General features: G+C 44.1%; 1 protein-coding gene across 1 annotated transcript in view; it reads left to right on the forward strand.

Moving 5' to 3' along the window:
- Positions 1–23691, forward strand: part of AGBL4 (AGBL carboxypeptidase 4) — a 1388984-nt gene that overhangs the window by 1255391 nt on the left and 109902 nt on the right. The window contains exon 11 of the mRNA XM_054036605.1: positions 10984–11146. Coding sequence (XP_053892580.1) covers positions 10984–11146 — 163 coding nt within the window. The remainder of the gene's footprint in view (positions 1–10983; positions 11147–23691) is intronic.

Below are 23691 nucleotides of genomic sequence, written 5' to 3' on the forward strand. Positions count from 1 at the left end.
CCAGGAAGACAAATATATCCATTATTTATTTGTTTCCCCTTTGGGATACATTTTTGTTCACAGCTCCTTGGACATGCTGCTCTATACTTTGAGGGGGGAGTGGGGATGTGTTTGTGGTGACCCAGGCAACAGTCTGTAAACTGCATATTTCTGAGTGTGTATGTCTGAGTCTCCCAAGAACGCTGCCCTCTGGAGATTCTTGGCCAAATGAAACTGATCTGTCACATGATAGTGAATCAGTCCAGACCCATGTTACCCAAAGGCTTATCTTTGAATTAATCTGTTCCACTAAGAGGAGGGGGGGAAATAAACACCCACAAGCTATGCAGTTGTTGTTTATTTTTCTTTTTGCTATTTTCTTATCATTTTGCTTGTAAATGCATTATTTTTAAAACCCCAGGGGAAGAAAGGGTGAAACAGCTTTCCTGTTACTCTAAAATTGTGAGCACTTAGTCTGGTAAAGTAACAGTTACACAGATCGTCACCATTACTTTAATCAACCATCTGGGGCCGGATTGTGGCCTGGCGAGTGCAGCATCACAGGGCTGTTAGGTGTGGATGGACAGCACCTTGTGCTACCATAGTACATAGACTTAATAATAAGGAACTGAATCCTAGCATATCAGGGTTGGAAGGGACCTCAGGAGGTCATCTAGTCCAACCCCTGCTCAAAGCAGGACCAATCCCCAGACAGATTTTTGCCCCCTCAAGGATTGAACTCACAACCCTGCGTTTAGCAGGCTAATGCTCAAACCACTGAGCTATCCCTCCCCGCACCATGGGAGGGGAAGTAGGCTCCATAGAGCTACTACTTTCCCATGCCTTTCCTGGCACAGGGGGGTAGGAAATGGGTGGACCTTTGGCTCCCGCACCCCAAACCTGCCGGATACTGCCAGTGCTTTGGGGAGCATATCCTGCATCAGGTTCTGACCCAGCATAATTTATTCCCTCCCTGGAGCAGGGGGGAACCCAGAAGGATCCTGAGATTCAGAGTCCTAGTCTCCCAGCTTAGCTTTCCAGTGCCCCTGCCTGAGAGCAGCTTGTGATCTCGCCATCCACGCCTTGGAATTAATTGTGGGCTTGCCATTTAATGATGAGTTTATCAGCTTCCCAACAGGTTATTCTATCTAGGTTGTTGCTTCTATGGTAGTTGTGCCTTCTTGTCTGTCTGGCTCTGTGGCAGTGTCCGAAACTTGTGTCATTTGTGTCAGTGCCCCGCCAGGATGCCCTCCCTCCCGCCTCCAATATTCATACCTCTGTTGTAACCTGTAGCACCTCAGGCAATTGCTACAGGATATTTTTGTGCATCTTTTGAGGCAGTGTCTCATTTTTTTCATTGACAAGCAGGGGAAGTGAGGGCCCCAGAGCTGCACTATACTAAACAGTATTGATTATCAGCTCAAAAGAATACTACAAAATGCCAACTCTGGCTTCTTCAGTGGCAGGGTGCGTGTTGTGAAGCAGAGGTCGTCTCTACAAAGAGCAGCTAGTCTCTTCCTGATTATGGCTGGGAGGCATTTATAGGACATATGTACGTAACCAGCACCCGTCACCGGATGGGCTCGGCCTTTACGGCAGGCTGGGCTCAACTCCAACTGTGCCGACTTTTCTGCCTGCCCGGTGATGGGTTTGGTGTCAGCCAATGGATGAGTCAGGTGACCAGGCAGCACGTAATGGTAGCCCAGGATGGAAATGAACCTGCTCAGTTGGAAGAGAGACCGACAGATGAGAGATCTGTAAGGAGGATTCTATAGGGCACGCAGAGTCAGACACGACCGGAGAAGGGGCGTCCAACTCCAGTTAGAGGGAGCCCTGGCAGGTACTACCTGCAGTGAAGGACAGGAATAAAAGAGGGAATTAGGAGACCCTGAGGAAGGATTTGATTAGAAGACACGAGTCTGTAACAGATAATGCGAGGGGTGAGGAAGGGAAATGACACTTGCATTGGTTTAGGTGGCCAGGCTGGGACTTCCAACAAGTGTGGGAGGGAGTCCCCCTTGCATTGGTCTGCATCGGCAGGCTACAGTGGACTAATAGCCCAGGAGGGGTGCCGTGGACTGCTGAGACCCATCACGCTGCCCTTGATCGAACAAGAAGCCCCAGCTTGAGGTTGCTGCAGGTCTGTTTTGTTTTGTTGAGCTGCATTGTTTTAATAACTAGATCCCAGAAGGGGTGCATGTTACACTTGCATGGATGACTGGGACAGTTCTGGAATACCCCAGGAGTGTGGAAATAGAGGCACTGGCAGAGTCCAGTGGTGGAGGAGGTCAGACCCTGTTACAGCAGCTTACAAAACAGAGACTGTCGCTGATGGAATTCTGGAAGACTGGAAAGAATTAGGAAGAGCGGATGCCACCCTGCAAACACGTACTACTAGGCTTCGTGCTGCGCCAGGCTCAACCACCAGCTGCCTCCTGCATTGTGTGCTATGCCCAGTGTGCTTCCAGACTGTGTATTGAATACAACTTACCAAGGGTTGGAGTGGAGTCTCCATCACTTTCAATATTTACATCAAGATTGGGTGATTTTCTAAAAGATCTGCGCCAGGAATTACTTTGGGGAAAGTTCTGTGCCCTGTCCTAGACAGGAGGTCAGGCTAGACGATCATAATGGTCCCTTCTGGCCTTAGAATTGATCAGTCTATGAATCCACCCTCTTTTTGCAAATATGCTTTATTTTGGCTTCCAGCTGCATTCACTTCCATGGAGGACAGCATTAGTTCCTTCAGCCACAGAGATTCTGGAGTCAGAATGTAACTTGGCTGTTTGTTGATGATGCATGAGACAGGAGCGCATAACAGCTCCCTCCTTCACAGCTCTGGGCTGCTGACCAGACAAAACAATCTGTTTTTGTCAGCAAACTTAAGCAGGCATGACTCAGAAGGCACTTAAGAGGGGAAAGGTTCTGATATCCCCTTGATGCCTGGGTGTATCTCCCATTAATGCTAATAGGAGTTGTGCTGGCGTAAAAAGGGGATAATGGACCCCCTTAGGGAGAATATCGGTGTGTGCAGTAACAAAGTGCTTTTTTTAGCCATCTTTTTTTCTGAGTAGAATCACACTTTAAATCCTCAGAGAGTGGCTCAGTGTGGGTTGTGTTTATGTCGGTCCTGCAATGTGATTGCAGTGCTGTATTGTTGGGTACTTCATGTCGAATAGTAGGAAGAAAGAAAAATGACGCATCTCAGTAGAACCTGATAAAGCTTGTTACAGTTTGAGGATCTTTGGTTCTGAGGTTTGGGTTCAGGCCTATGCCAATCTCATTCTTAACAAACGGGTTCAGAGCCAATCAGAACCTTCCCATGAACCCTCTCTGGCTGTGAACTGCAAGGCTTGAAATAAGTCAGACAATTTATCTCATTCTCTTGTTGCTGCCCACCTTGGCATTTCCTGCTTCCAGCTGGGAGCAGAAGTCCCCAAATATCGTGAGACATGCTGTCTTCCCAGCTGTTGTCAGGAAGAACCAGAATCTTGTTGGGGAGGGCCCATTCTTATAGGCCAGGGTTGGCCAACCTGATCCTCAGAAGGAGCCAGAATTTACCAATGTACATTGCCAAAGAGCCACAGTAATACATCAGCAGCTCCCCCACCCCCTCTCCCAGTGCCTCCTGCCCACCAGCAGCCCCGCCGATCAGCGCCTCCCCCTCCCTCCCCGCACCTCCCGATCAGCTGTTTCATGGTGTGCAGGAAGGGGAGGAGCAAGGGCACAGCAGGCTCAGGGGTGGGGTGGGAAGGGGTGGAGTGGGGGCCAGGCCTGCGACAGAGCCAGGGGTTGAGCAGTGACAACACCCGGTACATTGGAAAGTTGGCGCCTGTAGCTCCAGCCCTGAAATCGGTGCCTATACAAGGAGCCGCATGTGGCTCCGGAGCCATAGGTTGGCCACCATTCTAGCCTGGTTCTGCTGACCCAAAGGAGTTTGGAAAAGCTCCAAACTATGGCCTGCTTATTCGAATTACGCCTGACTTTTCAAATCTCCTGCACTTCAGCAATAGTTAGTTATTCTAAGAAATTAAATACATCTCCCTCTCTGCATCAGGAACGGCCTGAGACTGTGGGGGTGAGACATGCACATGAGTCTGAGTAATTGGAGTTCTGTTCACAGTTTATCACATCTCTACTTCGAGCATCCTTCCCTTTTACTTGCCACCTCCTTCTGCTGCAATCTCCCTTCGTTTTAAGCAATCTCCTCTGTGTTTCAGAGGCCGGCTACATTTTGCTATAAAAGAAATAAAGCAAAAAGTCTGCCTCCTGAATTCCATGGTTTCCATATCTCCAGACCTTTTCCGCACGGAGTCGATAGGCTATCATGGGAAACACTAAAACATACGCTTTCCAGTCGATTAAGAGAGTTAATGGAGCTGGCATGAGGCGATAGTTAAGTTGGCTTAGAAGTATGAAGCTTCCTCGTTGCTTTCGGAAACGTAGGGAGATAACACTTTTGCTGGTAACATAGCTGCTTGATGGGCTCCCGACTGCGAGACTGGCAGGGTCAGAGCAGCGGCTGCTGGGCACACCATGGAAGTAATTAGTTCAATCCATAAGGTGAAGAATAGCTGCCAGTTGCCCCCCTCTTAGAATACACTGCTGGGAGGGTAACCAAAGAGTAACAATTTGTAATACCACTATTTACAATCGTCCTTGGCAAAGATGTCCAACTTCCCCAGACTTCGGTAGAAAGATCTGGAGAGGGAGGGAGTTACTGATGATGGTGTAAAACTCTTCACCGAGATGGATTTGGCGCACACTGGGGTTCAGTCCATTTCCCAATGGCAGCTCTGTTCTTCCTTTATGACAACTGTGTCATTCTTTTTTTTTGGTCCTCTAACAACTATCTATTTATTTTTTTCACTGTGCTAAGCATTCTGGGGCTATGAGCAGCGGGTTCAGAGAGGTGAACCCAGTTTAAGAAATCTGAGTATTCTTTTCACAGAGTTCATTTGTGGATAGCATTAATGGATCACCTCAGAGATGTTCTAATTGAGTAACAATTATGCTTGACCATTGCTAGTGATCATGTGTAAAGATCACAGGGCAATTTGTATGCATAATCCTGGTTTATCCCAGCAGGTAACACATTTATTGCTCAACCACTGAGCAAGCAAACTACGAGCATCCTATATAGGGATTATTACCCTACAGGAGACATTGCAAAATATAACTTTCTTTCCAAAAGAAACATGAGATGGGATAAACTGGCATATCTTTGATAATTCCCTGTAATGCCAAAGCATAACAAAGATCATTAAGGGCAGCAATTTATCTTTAACTCTGAATTCCTCTGTTTTTATGGGTCTCCAGCTAACCCATCAGGACAAATGGTCAGAATGGATTCTGCGTGTGTTTGTGTGTGTCTGAGGGTGTGTGCGCTGCCAATGTTGCATATGTGATCTGTGCACGAATTCACCTACATGTGCAAATGACAGAATTTACACTCATTAAACTATTTGTGTATTCAAATAATTTTTTTTTATTTGGAAAAGATCTTCTTTGCATGCACAAGTGATAACATGCAGAATTTGGGTGCGGACATTGGAAACTAGGTCGAAGATGATTTGGAATGTGTGGCCATTCAGGTTACTTTGACAAGAGTTTTTGTGGTGGGTTTATTATCCTCCATCTAACCCTGTCTATGTGTGCACCCATGCTGTGGAATATTACGCAGTAAAACATGGATTACGGACATTCTGTATGTCCTATATACCAAAATCTAATTTCAGAAGAAAATGGGAATTATATTTTGACTAGCTCTGCTATATTGAAAGTTGATTTTTCAGGCCCTATCAGCATTGCATTCAGGACTGTGCTAGCTGCAACCAGGTTTCAAGTTGGTTGATGACAACATGGTTTCCTTCTTACTTCATCTGTTTCCTGTCTATATTCAGTGTTCCTTCACTCTCTTTGTGTTGGATTGGCAGCTTATAGTCCAGCCGGAGTAAGGCGCACTGTGAAACTGCACTGTCTCAGGAGCAGGGCCTCAGAGAGTCACAGTTTGGTCCCCACTGCTCCCTTCATCCGTGGGGGAAGTAAGCTCTGCCAGCCCTTTATTAGTCTAGCTCCCCTTTCATGCTTTTTCAGCTGTTCTGGCCAGTCACTGGGGGAACAGACCCTAGGCTCCACCCACTTCCTGCCCACCTGTGCAGGAGTGGAAGTAGCAGCCTAGCACTGGGATCGAAACGGGTAGCCCATCCAGGGGGAGTAAACGTGCTCCTTAAACTCTTCCCAGTGCAGGCATGCAGCCAGGCTTATTTGAACTGCTGGCACTTCCTTTTCCATAGTGGAATGCTAGAAGATCCTCATAATCTTAAAGCCACTGGCTTGACCCCACTCTTATCCCTGGCCTGCGATGGCCACAGCCTCAAAAACCCTTAAGGATGCAGAGATCCCTTGTGATGCACAGCTCTGAGGTGCTGACATCTCCCATAGTAATCCCTGCAGAGCAGGGCCGCACCAGGCAGACTCAAAAGGGGTGGAATGGGCAAGGTTGACTTTGTGATCATGACGCTTGCCATTCTGCTTTGCTGTGTCCTGGCTTCCCACCTGCTTCGTTATTTTAACAGCCTGGATTCTTGTTTGGCTTCTCCTAGCCCTCTGGATAGACATTTGCTCAAGAAGTTCTTCTATTACATGGACCGTTTGGGAGGCGGGAAGCTTAGTTGCTCTGCAAGCGTTAGTATCCCTATGTGTGTTAATAATGAATTCCTGTCGATTTTATACAAATCTTCCCATTCCAGAACTTCAAAGTCCCTTGTGTTTTTCTTTTTCCTGATTCCGTCCTTTCTTGTTGCTGTTGACGCTCTTATGTGGTTCAGACTTGGAGAAATAAATATTTGTTTAGCTACTTTCCTGCTGTGCATGTTCACTGCATTTGCTTAATGATGACTTTGCGTTGCAAGGGATTCAGGGTAATAGAGTCTCCCAGGGAAATAAGAGACTAGTTCGCCACTGACATTACCTGCATTGCCTGAGCCTGTATCCCACCTCATCCCACCAAAAATACATTTGATCTCGTTATTGAATCCACGTGCAACCGCATGTCCCTTTTTCTGGCATGCCCAGATTGCCTACATGGTAGAATTGTCATTTCCGCAGGTTAGTTCATTCTGTACCATTTCTTCAGCGTCCCAGCCAAATGCCCTGTGTTTTCACACTTTCCTTCTACTTGTTCTGACTTGCTCAGTGAGGACTCTGCTGTACAAATCTGAGGGCTAAACCCCCTCCACTGCTGTGTTCTAGTTTGTCTCCAAATGTAAACCTTTTTATTCTGTCCAACTCATCCTGGTGCAGGAGCCTCCCCCTTCCCCTCCCCCACCACCCAAAAAAAGCAGTTCTAAAACACGCCCAGTCAAATCATACAATCAGGGCATCTAATCAGTCTGCCTGAGTTCCCGTAGAGCCCCATTTTAAAAAATCTTGGCCTTACATTAAGATCCTTAGTCCATGAATGGCCTCATTTTTCAAATGTGCTGAGTTCCAGAAGTATGGCTTCTGGGAAAAAAAAACATTTCATTCAAAAATTTGAAATTTCTCAGTCATTTCAACCCTCGTTTTGCAGGGTTTCAGATGGAACTTTTTTTACTTTGATATTTTTTCAAAATCTGAACAAATTGAAATTTTGAAAATTTCATTTTCCCCATATTTCCTCTCTTCCCTCCCACTTTTTTGCCACTGAATGTAATAAAGTGAATAATGTCCAGAGTTTGGGTTGGTTTTTTTCTTCACTATTTCCTTTCTCTATTCTTTTTCTGTTCTCCACTCTGTAACTTTTTAAAATTCTTCCATCTCTGGAGAAGTTTTGTTTCATTTACAAATTTCCCTTAAAAAAAAAACATTTTGGCAGGTAGTTTCAGTCAAAAACTTTTGACCGGCTCTACACAGTAGCATCTATTGACTTTACTGGTAGGCCCTGGAAAGTGCCACATTTTTGACAATAGGGCCACTTATTTAAAAGATTTAGGTGCTTAAATTTAGACACAATTTTGAACACTTTTGCTTAACTGTGACCATACTTTGGATTGAACTTGAACTTTGTTGTGTAGTATGTTCCTATGCATTGCCTCAGAGAGATAAGAGGATGGGATTGGTAAATCCAGCCTTCATATTAGTATATGGGGAAACCTGTCATTGGTTTCTAAAGGGCCCAAACTATTCATAGACATTATCACAGGTGGCTGCATCCTACGGTGTGATTAATATGGTGTAACTCCCATTGGAAATGAGATTTTACTGGCTGATAGCATAGGTGGTCAGCAGATGACTGTCAGCATGGGTCTTACTTTATCCCACAATTTATTGGTATTCCCTTGATTCCATGGCACTATGCATTCATGTATAATTTTACCTATTCGTATATATATCTGTAATTTTTTTGTGGTTATTTATTTGCCATAGGGAAACCAGCTCAAATACTACATCTAGTTATTGGTGAGGTTGTTTGTTGCCCTATTTCCAAGGTGAGGCACGAGAAGAAGATTAAGTAACTAGCTCCAGGTTACAGAGGGAGCTAGTGACTCAGAAAAGATTAGAATCCAGGGAGCTCTTGGAGCCTAATTCTTTACTTTAACCATTAGGCGTCACAACCTCTTCATGCTTCTTTCTCGTGTTGGCCAAAATGAGAGCTATATGGTAACTCATCACTGAAATGTTTGGGACTTCTTTCTGTGATCAACATCCGAGAGAATTGTTTGTAGCAAAAAGGATCAGGGAATGTTCTTGTGTTCTCTCTTAATGGGAAGCACAATCCACTAAGAGCAGTCCACTAAGGTTCAGTAGCTAACACTGCATTTAGTGTGCTCTTCTTCCTCTTCATGTTTCTAATTAACTGATGAAACAAACCTGGAGTGATTCACCTCCGAATGCCAGAAGGTCTTGGGCTCCGTAGCTCTGAGGAAGTCAGAATGCTTTCCTTTTTTGAGAGGGTCTTGACCTTTTACTCCATGTCAATTTCACGATTAATTTCAACTTCAGTCCTTATTAACTCCACTTTCCTTTCTGTTTCCCTCACCCCCATAGATATTCAGTGCATATTTAAGTCTTGCATCACCTACCGTGAAAGCACCTAGAATACGTTAAGCGGGATATATTTTGTGCATCCTTTACCACAAAACAAAGAAACAAAAGTTATATCAGTGCAAAGATTACAAGAAGTCCCATTCAGAAGCTTCTAAATGTAACGCTAATAAGAAACTGGATTCCATTTTATTCCAATTAGCCTATAAACCCTACTTTTATAACACAATAGACTTTAAAACATGCAGAATCCTAACAAAGCAGAAGACATTTATTTTGTTTATATAATCCTGTATACCCTATTGATCAAAAATTGCTGTGCATTTGAATATTAGTGTTATCTTCTCAGTTTTAGGTGCAGGAAATGAAACAACTCGAGCAGCTAGATTATTTTTTTAATAAATAAATAAATAAAATTCTCATTTTCTCTGTTTTCAGTAACAGTCAGGCTCGACACCTGCTGTGATGTTGGGTAATAAACATGGTAAAAAGGGACTGGCTGGCTCCAGGAATTAATCATGGACGTGGCAGCCTGAATTCTCAGTTACATTAAGGGCCTTTTATACTGCCCTGGCTATGTAAAAGGGCCTCAAAGTGGGTGGAAATGTAAGGTCCCTCGAACCTGCTAGAGCAAAGCACAATAAGACCTAGTAAGTCTTTTGCTTTTGAGTCACTGGCTCAAGCCCTGGTTCAGCCCAGATTGGTACTGCCTAATGGTTATCACCATTGGATAGTGGCCTGTATGAAAGGAACTGCTATTTTGGGCCTAATCCCTATAGGAGACGAGTTCACATTGCAAAATACATCACCACACTGGAAGTAGTGCCCTAGAACCCAAGAGTTGAACAGGAACGGAGACTGAGCTCTCCTTCAAACCCTAGATGGTGTCCATCAAAGTAGGGTTTGACTTTGAAGTTCATTGGTTGGCCACCTTACCCAAAAATACTCTTGTATTCTTCAGCAATCGTACAATCTACTGTGTTTTACACTGTTACTTGCGCTTTAGAACAGTGCAGGATTATTATTTTTTTAAATAAGTAGTTAGCCAAAGCTAGTTAAGCTTTGAGTTAGTGAAGGGCAAATGTGTTTGGTCTAATTTCAGACCCACTCAAACATCTTACGTTAGAAAGTTTGACTGGAACTCAAATGTTATTGGGTTTACATTTTGCTTAGGAGAGTCTGTGGAAAGAAGTGGCAGACAGGGGAAGATAGAGATGATAACTTGCAATATATACTCTCTAAAGCCCAGACATCTGTTCCAGGTTTGCTTTTCAGGGGAAAATTGGGTGGGTTCTGCTTTGCCTATTATAGAGCTTGGGCTTCCTATTATGCTTTCAGAATGGTATCCTTGGCAGGGGAAAAAGATTTAAATTACACCATAAAAAGACTTGTGAACTCAAACTAATTAGGTAATTCACAATGTGAACAGAATCTTAAGCTCCATGTGCCTGATTCTCATTTACACTAAGGTGTCTTTATACCATTCTGGCACTGTAACCTGTGGAACTCATTGCTAGTGGATGTTGTGAAGGCCAAAACTACAACAGGGTTCAAAAAAGAACTAGATAGGGTCATGGAGGATAAGTCCATCAATGGCTATTAGCCAAGATGGACAAGGATGCAACCTCATATTCTGGGTGTCCCTAGCCTCTGATTGCCAGAAGCTAGGAGTGGGTGACAAGGGATGGATCACTCAAAGACTACCTGTTCTGTTCATTCCCTCTGAAATACCTGGCATCGGCCAATATTGGAAGACAGGCTACTGGACTAGATGGGCTACTGGTCTGACTCATTATGCCCGTTCTTATGTTTGTATGTTAAAGGGACCTTGAAGTGGGTTAGTGTATAAATGAGAATCAAGACACACGAGCTTTGCCAATCCTATTTCACACCTTTCTATACAATCTCCTTCCCAAGCCGTACACATTCATGCCCATGATCTCTCCTGATTAGTCCTTGTGTCTTTCTCCCACGCAGTCTAGCACGTCCTTCAACCGTGATGCTGTGAAGGCAGGGACAGGACGACGCTTCCTCGGCGGCTTATTGGACCATTCTTCTTATTGCTATACTCTGGAAGTCTCATTCTACAGCTACATCCTTGGAGGAACTACTTCTACTGTCCCCTATACAGAAGAAGCCTGTATCCTTTACAAATCCATCCTTCTTTCTGAGTGCTTTGAGGGCACCTGAGCTGGACATCTAAGGTAAACCCTAGTCTAAAGTTAATAGTTTGCTGAGTTGCGAATACGTAACTGGAAATATGTGTTTGTTCCTTATGCTTTAATCTCCTTAATATTGATGCTCCACACTATATAAATACAAGAAGGGAAAGGCCTATTAGAGCAAATAGTCCTTTCCACTGCCGGTAAAAGATTGTTCCCCACACTATACCTTCCATTTCTTTGTTTCAGGTTACTCCTTATTTTGCTGTTAGCCCTTTACTTGTATGATTGTCTTAATACTCAGAGCAATAGACACCTTTAGCAGTGAGTCATAGCTTCTTCTATGCCAGATGGAGGTGACCTACCTGTCCCCAATCTATAGCAAAAAGACCATAAAAGCTCCATTAGGTCCCAGTTCTGCCTCTGGATCGGATCTTTACTAGAAGTGGTCAACAATGGGGGGGGGGGGAAATCATTTACAAATTTGAAGGTCTTTCTGTTTTCTGGGGTTTGAAATGGAACCATTTTTCATTCATGCAAAATTATTTGCAAAATTTGTTTATGAAAAACATTCAGTTTTTGAAGTTTTCCATTTTCATTTCCCCACACTCCCTCTTCTTTCATCGTCTGGAAAAATTATATATTTCTTGCCCTATGTAGCTTTGCAAATGTTATGGATGAGAAAATCATTTCTCCCTGGGGAAAGCAAAAAGTGGGTGGTCATGAGGGCTTGGATCTGCCCAAGTGATGCAGCAAATTGATCTTTACTTTCGCCCTTCAGCCCTTCCTTTGCCCATTAAGGTAAACAGCTTCCAAGGAATAGTTCCCTATTCCCCAAACCCAACTGCAGACCTGAGCAGCCTAGCATAACACTTAAGAAATGCAGCACTGAAGAGAGGAATTGTCACACTGTTAGATTCCGTTTTAATAACTTGTCTTATTATCTCAGCTCTCTGGCCTTTTAGAAACATGTGTGTTAGCTTCACCTTTAATTTCCCTCCTCACTCGGCACTCAATGTGTTGACAACTGCTTATTTACTCTCCCTTTAAAAGTCCTATTTATCAAGAACAATCTTAGTGGAGAGAGAGAGGCAGGCTGTCCCTATACAAATGAGATCCTGCTTCTCTTGAATATGCATTCCCTTGGTGATTTACATGTCACGCTTGCTCGGTTTGCTATTCAAAGCAGCCCTTTATTTTATTTCAGGTATGTGGACTCTTCTTTTTTTTTTTTTTTTATCTATGCGGCATCAACTTGTCTTATGCAGATGGAGCTGTATTGCTCTGGCTTCATACATCATTGCCATCAGCAGCCAGTGAGCGGAAAACAAGTTCCAGTTCACAATTATTATCGTTGGTGATGATGTATGGAAAGCTTAGGTGGCAGCTTGATTTTCATAAAACCTGGGTTGACCCCTAAGCTAAAAGTAGCACAGACTGGGTTTGACTCGCTAACCACCACAGCACAAGCTAGAAGCCAATAGGGGGGGAGGGATAGCTCAGTGGTTTGAGCATTGGCCTGCTAAGCCCAGGGTTGTGAGTTCAATCCTCAAGGGGGTCATTTAGTGTCTGGGGGCAAAAATCTGTCTGGGGATTGGTCCTGCTTTGAGCAGGGGGTTGGACTAGATGACCTCCTGTGGTCCCTTCCAAGCCTGACATTCTATGATTCTGTGGTGAGGGGGTTACAGGCTCAGTGTCTACCAAATGAGTTTGATATTTCCTTTCCTCCTGAGGGTCTCTTTAAAGGCTGCAGTTTGTGATTGTTCTTCCTCATCAGCTCCATATCCCAATTAGAGGAGGAAATGGGGAGCTGCTTAAGGGAATCTGTGGAGCGGGTGTGCTTAAACAACCCTGGGCACCTCTGCTTGTCAAACATAAGCCCCGTGTGTGAGGGTGGATTTCTCCTTGTCGCCAAAGCACTGGTGACCAAAAGTAAATTAATAGTAATGGACCATCCAGATTAGGCCAAAACTTTTCTTTGAAGTAGCTTGCAAATCAGTAATTAGCTCAAGAGGTTGAGGGTTTTGTAGTGGCTCTGAACCAAAGACACGATTAACCTCCGAGGAGATGAGTGCTTTTGTTATCTAGTTGCATCCAAGGAGAATGTCAAGCAAACAGACTAAGAAAATATAACAAGTCCCAACACTTTCAGGTGAGTTCAAGTGCTCAGCAAATCCGAAATGAACATGATGTGACACAGTAACTGCCTTTAAAGACTTGTCTCTTGGGGTCTGATCCATTGAATCAGTGGTGTAGTTTTTACTGAATAGGGGTGGGATCAGGGCCTTATTGGGCAGCGGTATGTTGTAACTAGAATTCTGCAAAGCTTCCAATTTGGGCTTGACAAATACTTGGCTGAGGCTGTGCCTATGACCGTTGAACTCTGTAGCCATGAGTAGAGACTGCAAGGGGCTGGCCCCTGTTTCAGTGTTCATAATTGGCCCCATATGAACTCAGGGATGTTGTCCTGCAAGTATTAATAATAATAATACAATTTCCTGGGACCAACTGGCTGAGGATCTCCAGATGCTCTGTTAACATGAATTAGACCGCATATTCCTATGAAGTAGCGGAGTATAATTAAATCCATTTTACAGATGGATAGACTGAGCTAACTGAATTGAATCTGTTCTTTTCACGCGCTTGGCACAAAATGCTATACATTGGCTACACTGTTGCAACTTCAATGTACGTGATGAATAAATTCACAATAGTGATGTTGTACTGTATATCTACGTATCACGCTCTTCTGTTATTGGATGAAAAGATCTTTTTATGTCAATAATATGTCTCTTTGCATCGGTTTCAGGGCATTGTCATTGACTCTATTGTCTATCTGAACTTCTGTCTGGCTGCACTAGGTATATGTTTACATTTTGCTGGTCACAGTAAGTCATGTACTTTGCTCAAAGTTCTGTGATTACAAGGACCTTTTCATAATTATCTAGATAGATGGACACCTCTTAGAGATGTGGGAACTTCACACTAACTGGTATTACTTAAATTTTCTAATATCATTTAGCGTGGCCGATATCCTGAGGATTTTTTGTTTTGTTTTGTTTTGTTGCTGTTTTGTTTTGCTTTGCTTCTTTTTCTTTAAAAACACAAAAACAAAGAAATAATTCTTTTTAAAAGTTCATATAATGTTAAAAGTCACATTCTCTGCTCACTTAAACAGAGTTAAAATGCACTATTATGCTCACACTAAATAAATACCACATTTACTAGGCACTAGGTTACTTCTGACTTACACTGAAACCAAGCTCAGATTTTGGCCCTGAGGTTGCCTACTTGAAATAAAAAGGAAATACAAGATTAAAGGCTCTTAACTCAGCCACGTTAGATGTGCTATATGTTTTGGGGTGTACATTTTAGGACATCAACAGTAACATATGAGACTTAAAATCTTGGTCTCTTATAACCATAGGAAGAAACAATATTACAATGTGCACCAGGCCTGAATTATCACTGCAGCAAAAATGTTAACTTTTGCATTTCCTTAGTCTCAGGCTGGGTCTACACTACCCGCCTGAATCAGCGGGTAGAAATCGACCTCTCGGGGATCGATTTATCGCGTCCCGTCGGGACACGACAATCGATCCCCGAATCGACTCTCTTACTCCACCAGCGGAGGAGGGAGTAAGCGCCGTCGAAGGGAAGCCGCAGAGGTCGATTTTGCCGCCGTCCCTACAGCGGGATAAGTCGGCTGCCATACGTCGAATTCAGCTATTCGCGTAGCTGAATTTGCGTATCTTAAATCGACCCCCACCCCCCGTAGTGTAGATGTAGCCTCACTCTACAGACAACATTGCACCAACATAGCTTCCTGCGTTTACTATTATATATTCATTATTTTCTTCCTTTAGAAATATATGTTTGGCTTGTAGGGTCTGCGTCTAACTGATATGTAGCTGGTTTACCAGAAACACCAGGGATATGTTCTGTAAGCTCGGCTCTGCAGCATACCCTATGATAACATGTACTGTAGATAACAGTGAAAGGCCTGTGCTTGCAAGGCATAATAAGAGGATTGTAGGCTTGTGGGTTTATTGCCTGGAAATAAACAAGGTTTTCTCTGTCCACTTAAAACCCCTCTCACACATGCACGCGTTTGGTAGCAGCTGATTAAAAAAGCAGCACCAAGGGTCTCCTCAGCACCAGGTAAAAATGCTTTAAAAGGAGCTGATATGCTTCCATTAAACAAACACCACGTTTTATGAGGCATTTGTAGGGCTTATGACACAAGGCCCGTAAAAGGCTTTTTATGTGTTCGCCAAAGGATCAACAGATGAGCAGACTAGATAATGCTGTCCCTCTCCTTACTGGATCGGGGGGATAACGAATTGCTGGCTCTCTGCTCGCTAGCTCTGATAGCGCTCACGGAGCTCCTTGCCATTAGGAATGCAGCACGACCTGGCTCGGATCCAACATACAGCTGAACTTTGACCCATGATTGGCTGGCAAGGGAGCAGCACCAGGTTCTCTGTCCCATGTTGACGATGTTCTAACCATTGTGGTCCTCTCTTGAAGCTCTGAAATGGATCTCTAACTGTAAAGTAGGCAGCCCGTAGGGGAGCTGTAAAGAAGAATAAAAGGAGAGCACAAAGGGGATACTCCCTTAAAAACTAAGGGCCCAATTCTGAAATGGGACTGTTTACATAAGCAAGGATTTGCAGGATCGGGCTTGATGATAGTCTTGTCATAATCAAAGCTGTCTGGCAGCCTCAGCCATAGGAGTCTTCATTTTATGGCAGCACCAGGGCCATCAGAATAGGGCTGGTCCACACTAACCCCCCAGTTCGAACTAAGATCCGCAACTTCAGCTACGTGAATAACGTAGCTGAAGTCGAAGTATCTTACTTTGAACTTAAAAGTACTTACCGCGGGGCCACATGCGGCAGGCAGGCTCCCCCGTCGACTCCGCGTACTCCTCTCGCAGAGCAGGAGTACCGGCATCGATGGCGAGCACTTCCGGGATCAATCTGGGATCGATGTATCACGTCTAGACAAGACGCGATAAATCGATCCCAGAAGATCGATTGCTTACCGCCGGACCAGCGGGTAAGTATAGAGGTACCCACATCACCCTGGTTATGTCACTTCTTATTTTACACCTTTACAATTACTTCACTTCAGTAGGAGCTGGGTCTGCTCAATTCCTTACAATCAAACCCAGCTGATTAGAGCTTCCATATGGCGCAGTAGATAGGACACAGGCTTAGAAGTCTGATGACCTGAGTTTTAATCCTGACATGGATCTCTTGTATGACTTTGAATAAATCACTTCATCTTTCTGCTTCATCTGTAAAATGAGATTAATGATACTTCCCTTCCATTGAAAAATGCTTGGAGATCTGTAGGTGAAAAGCAATGTACAAGCAGTAGATATTATTTCTAGTAAAGTCTTTTCGCTGTAGTATACAATTAAGGAATGAAATCTATGCTTTTTAACATGAGAGCTGAAAAGATTTACAAAGAAAGGTGGCTTAATATCTTTCATTTCACTAGGTAAGTGTCTAAAACTTGCACCCCTTAAAAAAATAAGTGAAGGCATAATTGCACATTATGCCAAATCTCCCAGATGATTTTGGACATGCAAGATGTAGTCAGCCCATAGAAATCTGTGTGCGCATTTGTGTCTATGCATGCAAAATGAAAATTTAGATGAGTCTGTGTCATTTCATTTGGACAACTGAAACTCATAACTAAGGAAATTTAGACTGACTGAAAATTGTTAGCATACAGCTGCAATTACTTGGCTCACCCATATTTAATAGCTAAAAGGTAGCCGAAGGAGTAACCAAAGAGGGCTCAAAAGCAAAGATCCCACAGGGAGAAATTGAGCCATAGGAAAGGAATATGGTCATTAGTGCCTGTGGAAGTATGAGTGTGCATACCGATTCCTCAGAAAGCGCATGTAGGATCCCAGTTAATGGCTTGGAGGAGCCATCCTCCACCTGTACCAGGAAAAAAAAAATCACATGTATAACCATTCCGACATGAGAAACTATAGCTATAAATGTAGACAATATATAATACATCATGAACTCAGGGCACATGTTGTAACACAGGACAGAGAGAGATTTCTGAGATACACTAATGATCCCCTAGAATGGGGAGCACAGGTCTTTTGGTGCCATAAAGGGTCTTGATGACCTGTTTGCCTCTACCGCCTCAGTGGGGTTCCTAGGAGAAGGCTTCACCAAGCCTAACAATAGGCTGGGGCATTGGGGTGGGGGTGGGGGGGGGTGGGGGGCGCGAATTCCCAGACCGTTAGGGAAGCATTACCAGCCAGGAGCTAATTAGGGAGAGAGAAGTAGCCGACCAGAAGCTGCGGCAGGGAGTGCTGCACTATTTGGCTTCTATTTTTGAAATTACTGCATGGAAGGAAAGGCAGAGAGAGAGACTAGCCCAGCTGGTGTTTGTAAATCAGTCCCCGCCCATTGCCCACAATAAGACCCAACCTGTACTTGCTGAGCCCGGCTTTCCCTCTCGTCCGTCTGCTCTGGTCCTTGCTACATCCGCCTGTGGGAAGCTCCCTTCTGAGAGCTGATGTCAGATTCCCACCATTGTTAAAGTCTAGCTCGTAAGACAACGGATGGGGCAAAAGCGCCTGTTGGCCAGCCTCTTTCCACAACCTAGCTCTTTCTCAGCACCTTTGCTTCAGACTCTGTCTCAGATCAACTAAAGTAAACCCCATTCACACCCCCACCCCCATCTGGTGGGAAACGGTGTCGAGTTTACAGCCATAATGTCAAATGCTCTTAATAGCACTGAAAGCATAGAGTTAAATCATAGAGTTGTAAAGTTACTTTATAGTGATAATGCTGTCAAGCATCAATTTCTCTGCCTCGGGGCACCATGGAAACTCAGTTAATGATATAAGAAGCTGACATTTTTCAGGGTTGCAGCTGTTGGCCGATACCCAGAAGGAATCTGCCTGTTTCTTCATATAGGGTGTATAGAGGGAGACCAGCTCAAAGCAAATTAAAACCTAATAAAACTCTATTTAGTGAAGTGTAGTCCAGAACAAGCTACAATGTTGCAATCTGCGAACTCCTTTTCCCCCCAGAGTGATTTTCTGCATAGAATGGAGCTGTAAGAAAAACTTCCCTCTAAGAGGGTTTTAGTCTGTGTGTGTTTGCATGTAGATCTGTTTATCTAGCTCAGTTGAAAGATGCTATGGGAGTGCAACGTGCTGTTACAAATGTTCAAGAAGGGAGGAATTGTGGATTTTGCTGAATTGTAAAACATTAATCCCGGATGGTATTTTCAAAGCACGGCTTGGAGACTTAATCATGGGACTCCCATTACCAGTCTAATGGGAGCCATGTGGCTATAGCTGTAGATGTTGGTTTGGAAATTGACACCACAGTGTTTTACAATTAACATCTATTCCATTTGGATTAAAAAACTAGAATGATATACAGTTAACAGGGCACACATTAAATGGATCAAAATCTGGCTAACTGATAGGTCTTAACATGTAATTGTAAACAGGAATCATCATTGAGTGGCTGAGTTTCTAGCGGGCTCCCTCAAGGATCAGTTCTTGGCCCTACACTATTTAACATTTTTATTACTGACCTGGAAGAAAACATGAAATCATCACTGATAAAGTTGCAATGACACAAAAGTTGCGGGAGTGGTAAATGATGAAGAGGACAGGTCACTGATATAGGGAGATCTGGATCACTTGGTAAAATGGGCCAGACAACAATATGTGTTTTAATAGAGCAAAATGTAAATGTATACCTCTAGGAACCAAGAATGGAGGCTATACTTAAGGGATGTGGGATTCTAGCCTGGGAAGCAGTGACTCTGAAAAAGGTTTGAGGATTGTGGTGCATAATCAGCCGAACATGCGCTCCTAGTGTGATGCTGTGGCCAAAAGAACTAATGCAAACCTGGGATGCAAAACAGGGGACACTTGAGTATGAGTAGAGAGGTTATTTTGCCTCTGTATTTGGCACTGGTGAGACCGCTGCTGGAATACGGTGTCCAGTTCTGGTGTCCATAGTTCAAGACAGATATTGATAAACTGGAGAGGATTCAGAGAAGAGCCACGAGATACAAGTAAAGGATTAGAAAACCTGCCTTATGATGACAGACTCAAAGAGCTCCATCTGTTTAGTTTACCAAAGAGAAGGTTAAGGGGTGACTTAATTACAATCTAAAAATACCTACCCGGGAACAAATATTTAATAATGGGCTCTTCTATCTGGCAGAGAAAGTATAACATGATCCAATGGTTGGAAGTTGAGCTAGACAGATTCAGACTGGGAATAAGTCACACATGTTTAATGGTGAGAGTAATTAACCATTGGAACAATTTATCAAGGGCCATGGTGGATTCTCCATCACATATACATTTTAAAATTAAGATGAAATGTTCTTCTAAAAGATCTGCTCTCAAAATTATTTTGTGGCAGTTCTATGGCCTGTGTTATACAGGAGGTCAGACCAGATGATCACAATGGTCCCTTCTATGAATCATGGTTAAGTCTGGGTAATTCATCCTTCACTTATCTCGATGTCAAAGAGTTTTAAAGACCACATGTGCCGTAAGCAATCTCATGGCTGTGTAAGTGCTATTTTCTTATTCTTGCACAGGGGCCTGTTTTAAATCAAACTAAAAGTCAGTTTGCAAATTAAGGATCTGACCTTCTGAGATATACTCCTCACCCTTGCATGCTGTTGAACTCTCAGGAGATGCTTAGCATCCTGACGGATCGGACCCTGACTCTTCTAGGTCAGCGGCAGTCTGAGCATTTGAGATATCTTGTGTTCACAAGCACCACTTTAATAATCCTAATTGTTCATCATCTTTGTCCCAGAACAGGGGCTTCATGGATGGTGGCAAGGCAAGCTTCCCCCACCAAGAGACCTCAGACCAGTGCTGGTTCATTCTCCAGGCCCCGTGTGGGTCCGATCCTGTGAGGTGCCCTTCAGCACTAGCTGACCGGCTCGAGGGGAGCCCAGGAGCTAGCAGGATCTCATGCCTGGAGCGGCTCCAGGCACCAGCACACCAAGCGCGTACTTGGGGTAGCAAGCCGCAGGGGGCGGCCTGCAGGTCGCCGTGAGGGCAGCAGTCAGGCTGCCTTCGGCAACATGCCTGTGGGAGGTCTGCCGCCGAATCCACGTTACCAGCGGACCTCCCGCAGGCATGAGCCGCCCCTGCTCATGCCCTTAGCTTTTCTGTTGTGACTGCCAGTCTGTGTGCTAATGAGTGCCAAATTGTGCTGGTGGTTTGCTGTCTTCTAAGAACTGATTATAATAATCATCAGCTCATTCCACATCAGCCATCAAACACCCAACAATGGTTTTTGATGGCTACCAGCCAGGCCAGATTTAAACCAGTGACCCAGAAGCAAAAGACTCCATAACTCATTATGTTTTGTTTGCTTGTGAAATTTACCATTTAATAATAATTTTTAAAACCCCCTACAGGATTTACTGATAAATATTCTTTTAAACCTAAGAGAAGATATCCTATAGCTTAGCCAGACCTTACCCTGAACAATACCCTTTTATGAATGACTTATGGGGATGGGAAAGAAAAGTTTAGTGCATGAGTGATCATGGTGTTATGGCTGTGATGTAAACAGGGAGAAAAACTCTCTCTACGGGGCCTGCTGCTCCAAAAAGGGAGCTGACTGTTAACGTCTTGTACATTTCCCTTATGAACGTACTTTTCTATAAACTTGTCTCTTTCCTTTGTCTTATAAGCAACTTCAGAGCAAACTAAGCACATGGCTGAGATAGCTAAGCTCTTGGGTGTTCAGAGCACCATAAAAATGCGATTAGACCTATAGTTAAAATAATTCTTTGGTAAATGTTAAATTCCTATTAGTAACACTTGCTAAACTTAAGTGCGATGGAAAGGGCAGGGCTAATCTGCATGGCAAGGGAGAGCAGGACTTAAAAGATATTAACAATTTGTTGGAAATGTCCATGGGGAGTGAGTTTAATATGAGCGACAGGATAACTTCCATAGAATTGAAGATCTAGGCTGGGAGTTGGCTTGAGATGTCGCTGAGCTCTCCTGACCACGGAGAGGGATAAAAAGAAAATAACCCATTGGAATCAGGGTTTGGGGCATATTTTGAAGTCAGAAATGGAAGAATTGCAATGTCTCTTCTACAGGCCATGTCTACACAACTACAGCACTTCAGCTATGCTGCTTTCGGGCCATAATGTAGACACTTCCTAAAGCAATGGAAGGGGTTTCTCTATCACTGTAGGCAATCCACCTCTCTAAGTGGTGGTAGTTAGGTCAACAGAAGAATTCTTCCACATATAAACAAGGGGCTAGGTTGGCATAGCTACAGTTCTCAGGGAGTGGATTTTTCACACCCCTGAGCACAGGAGCTGTGTCACCCTAACTTTTAAGTGTAGACTAGCCCATGTCTGTGAAGTATCAGAGGGGGAGCCGTGTTAGTCTGTATCCACAAAAACAACGAGGTGTCCGGTGGCACCTTAAAGACTAACAGATTTATTTGGGCATAAGCTTTCGTGGGTAAAGTGGGTTTTTTACCCACGAAATTTTATTCCCAAGTAAATATGTTAGTCTTTAAGGTGCCACCAGACTCCCCATGTCTGTGAGACTCTCTTTCCTCTTCACAGTTTCTCTCTCTCTCTCTCTCTCTCTTCCCCCCCCCCCCTTTGTTTTTTCTGTACCTGCCTTTCTTGTTTCTGGGTCCTTGGTGTTTAATTTTCAGGCTTTTTCCCTTTCGGCTTGCATCAGTTTCTCCCACGCCCCTTTGCACTCCCCTTCCTGTATGTATCTCTTGATCCTTTTTGCAGACTGTAGTTCCTTACCTCATTCTCAGCCATTAAGCAATAGCTGCTTTACAGCCACCCCACACTATTTTCCGTTTTCCATCTCTTCCACCTAGATCTGCAGGCTATCGCCTCTGTTCCTCCCTTTTCTACACAGAAGGCTCAGCAGGGCTTTGTGATGGCAGAGGGAATTATAAAATTTGCAGCTTAAGGTGTCCCTTACTTTATATTATTTAGTCCCAAATTCCAAAGCCCCCAAAGAGTTCACATCTGGTTTTTTTTATCTATTGGTGAATGCAATCAGTTAATATTTCCCATTTTTATAGCAGCTTTCATCTTAAGACTCTCTGCAGACCTTAACTAAGAACACCGCACAACGTCATGCAAGACTTGGGGAAACCGAGACAGAGAGATTGAGGTATAGCGGGGCCCTTCCCAGGGAAGTCAGGGCATCTGTTTATGCCCAGGCTCAATTTCTCATCATGTGACAGGGCTGAACAGAGGGACTTACTTGTAAAAGCACCACAGGAGACCATGTCTAGTGAAGAAAATACCACGGCAAATAAACAGAGGGATTTTCAGTGGTTAACAGAACCAATCTCCTAGCATTGCTGAACTAGATCAAAGTGATCTTTGTATTTTAATGGGCCTGATACCCAAGGGACAAGGAAACGGAAGATGTGTTTGTTCCTGTGCGCAGGGGGTGTAAAGTGCTACCACATCAGCCTTCTCTGTACATTTGCACTGAAGTTGTATTATTTTACACCCACTTTGCCCAACGGAAAGTCATTATACAAGTGGCTCGGCAGTGGAGAATCAAGCCCTGTGTTTATAATTTGGGTCCATAATGTCAGTCCTGTGTGTAACGCATATAACAATTTGCACAAATAGCCTGCCCACCTCACTCAAGCAAAACTCCCGCTGATGCCAATGGGGAGCTTTACGTGAATCAATTGGATGGGATTTGGCCCTTTGTGTTCCAGTAAAACACACGCTGTGATCACCAAGCATGTGATTCATCACTAGCTTAAGAAATCCACATGTACCCACTCCACTGTTCCAGTCCCAGGATTTAGGGCCTGATCCAAAGGCCACTGAAGTCACGAGGCGTCAGCTCAGTCGTTGAGGCAGTATTTTCCAAGGGGCTGAAAGAGTCAGGCACTCGGCTCCAACTGAATGTCAGTGGGATTTGGGCACTACTGCTTTGCTCTCCTTTGCAAATTGCTGCATTAAGGCAGCCTCACAAATGCCAAGCTAAAGCAATATAAGCCTTGTTCATTCTCACATGCTAACCTAGTCAGAGCACTCCTCCACAACAGGTCAGCCACTTCCAGCCTTCAGCCTCCATCGACAGCACCTCTTGACGTAACATTCCCACTTTAACTCCTGCCACGATTCTACCAGTCTACTGCGCGCACAATTATCCAATACCCAGACAAAGGCTACTTTGGATGGCCATTGCAAAATCTCAGTTGGGAGGCCTTGATCCATTGCTGCTTTCCCCCCCCCCCCCCCAATAAAAAATATTTGATAAAAATAAATAAATTAATGGAGATATCCTATCTCCTAGAACTGGAAGGGACCTTGGCTCATTGAGTCCAGCCCCCTGCCTTCACTAGCAGGACCAAGTACTGATTTTGCCCCAGATCCCTAAGTGGCCCCCTCAAGGATTGAGCTCACAACCCTGGGTTTAGCAGGCCAATGCTCAAACCACTGAGCTATCCCTCCCTCTGTAGGTCAT

The sequence above is a fragment of the Malaclemys terrapin genome, chromosome 8 (genome assembly GCF_027887155.1).
Source record: "Malaclemys terrapin pileata isolate rMalTer1 chromosome 8, rMalTer1.hap1, whole genome shotgun sequence".
NCBI lineage: Eukaryota > Metazoa > Chordata > Testudines > Emydidae > Malaclemys > Malaclemys terrapin.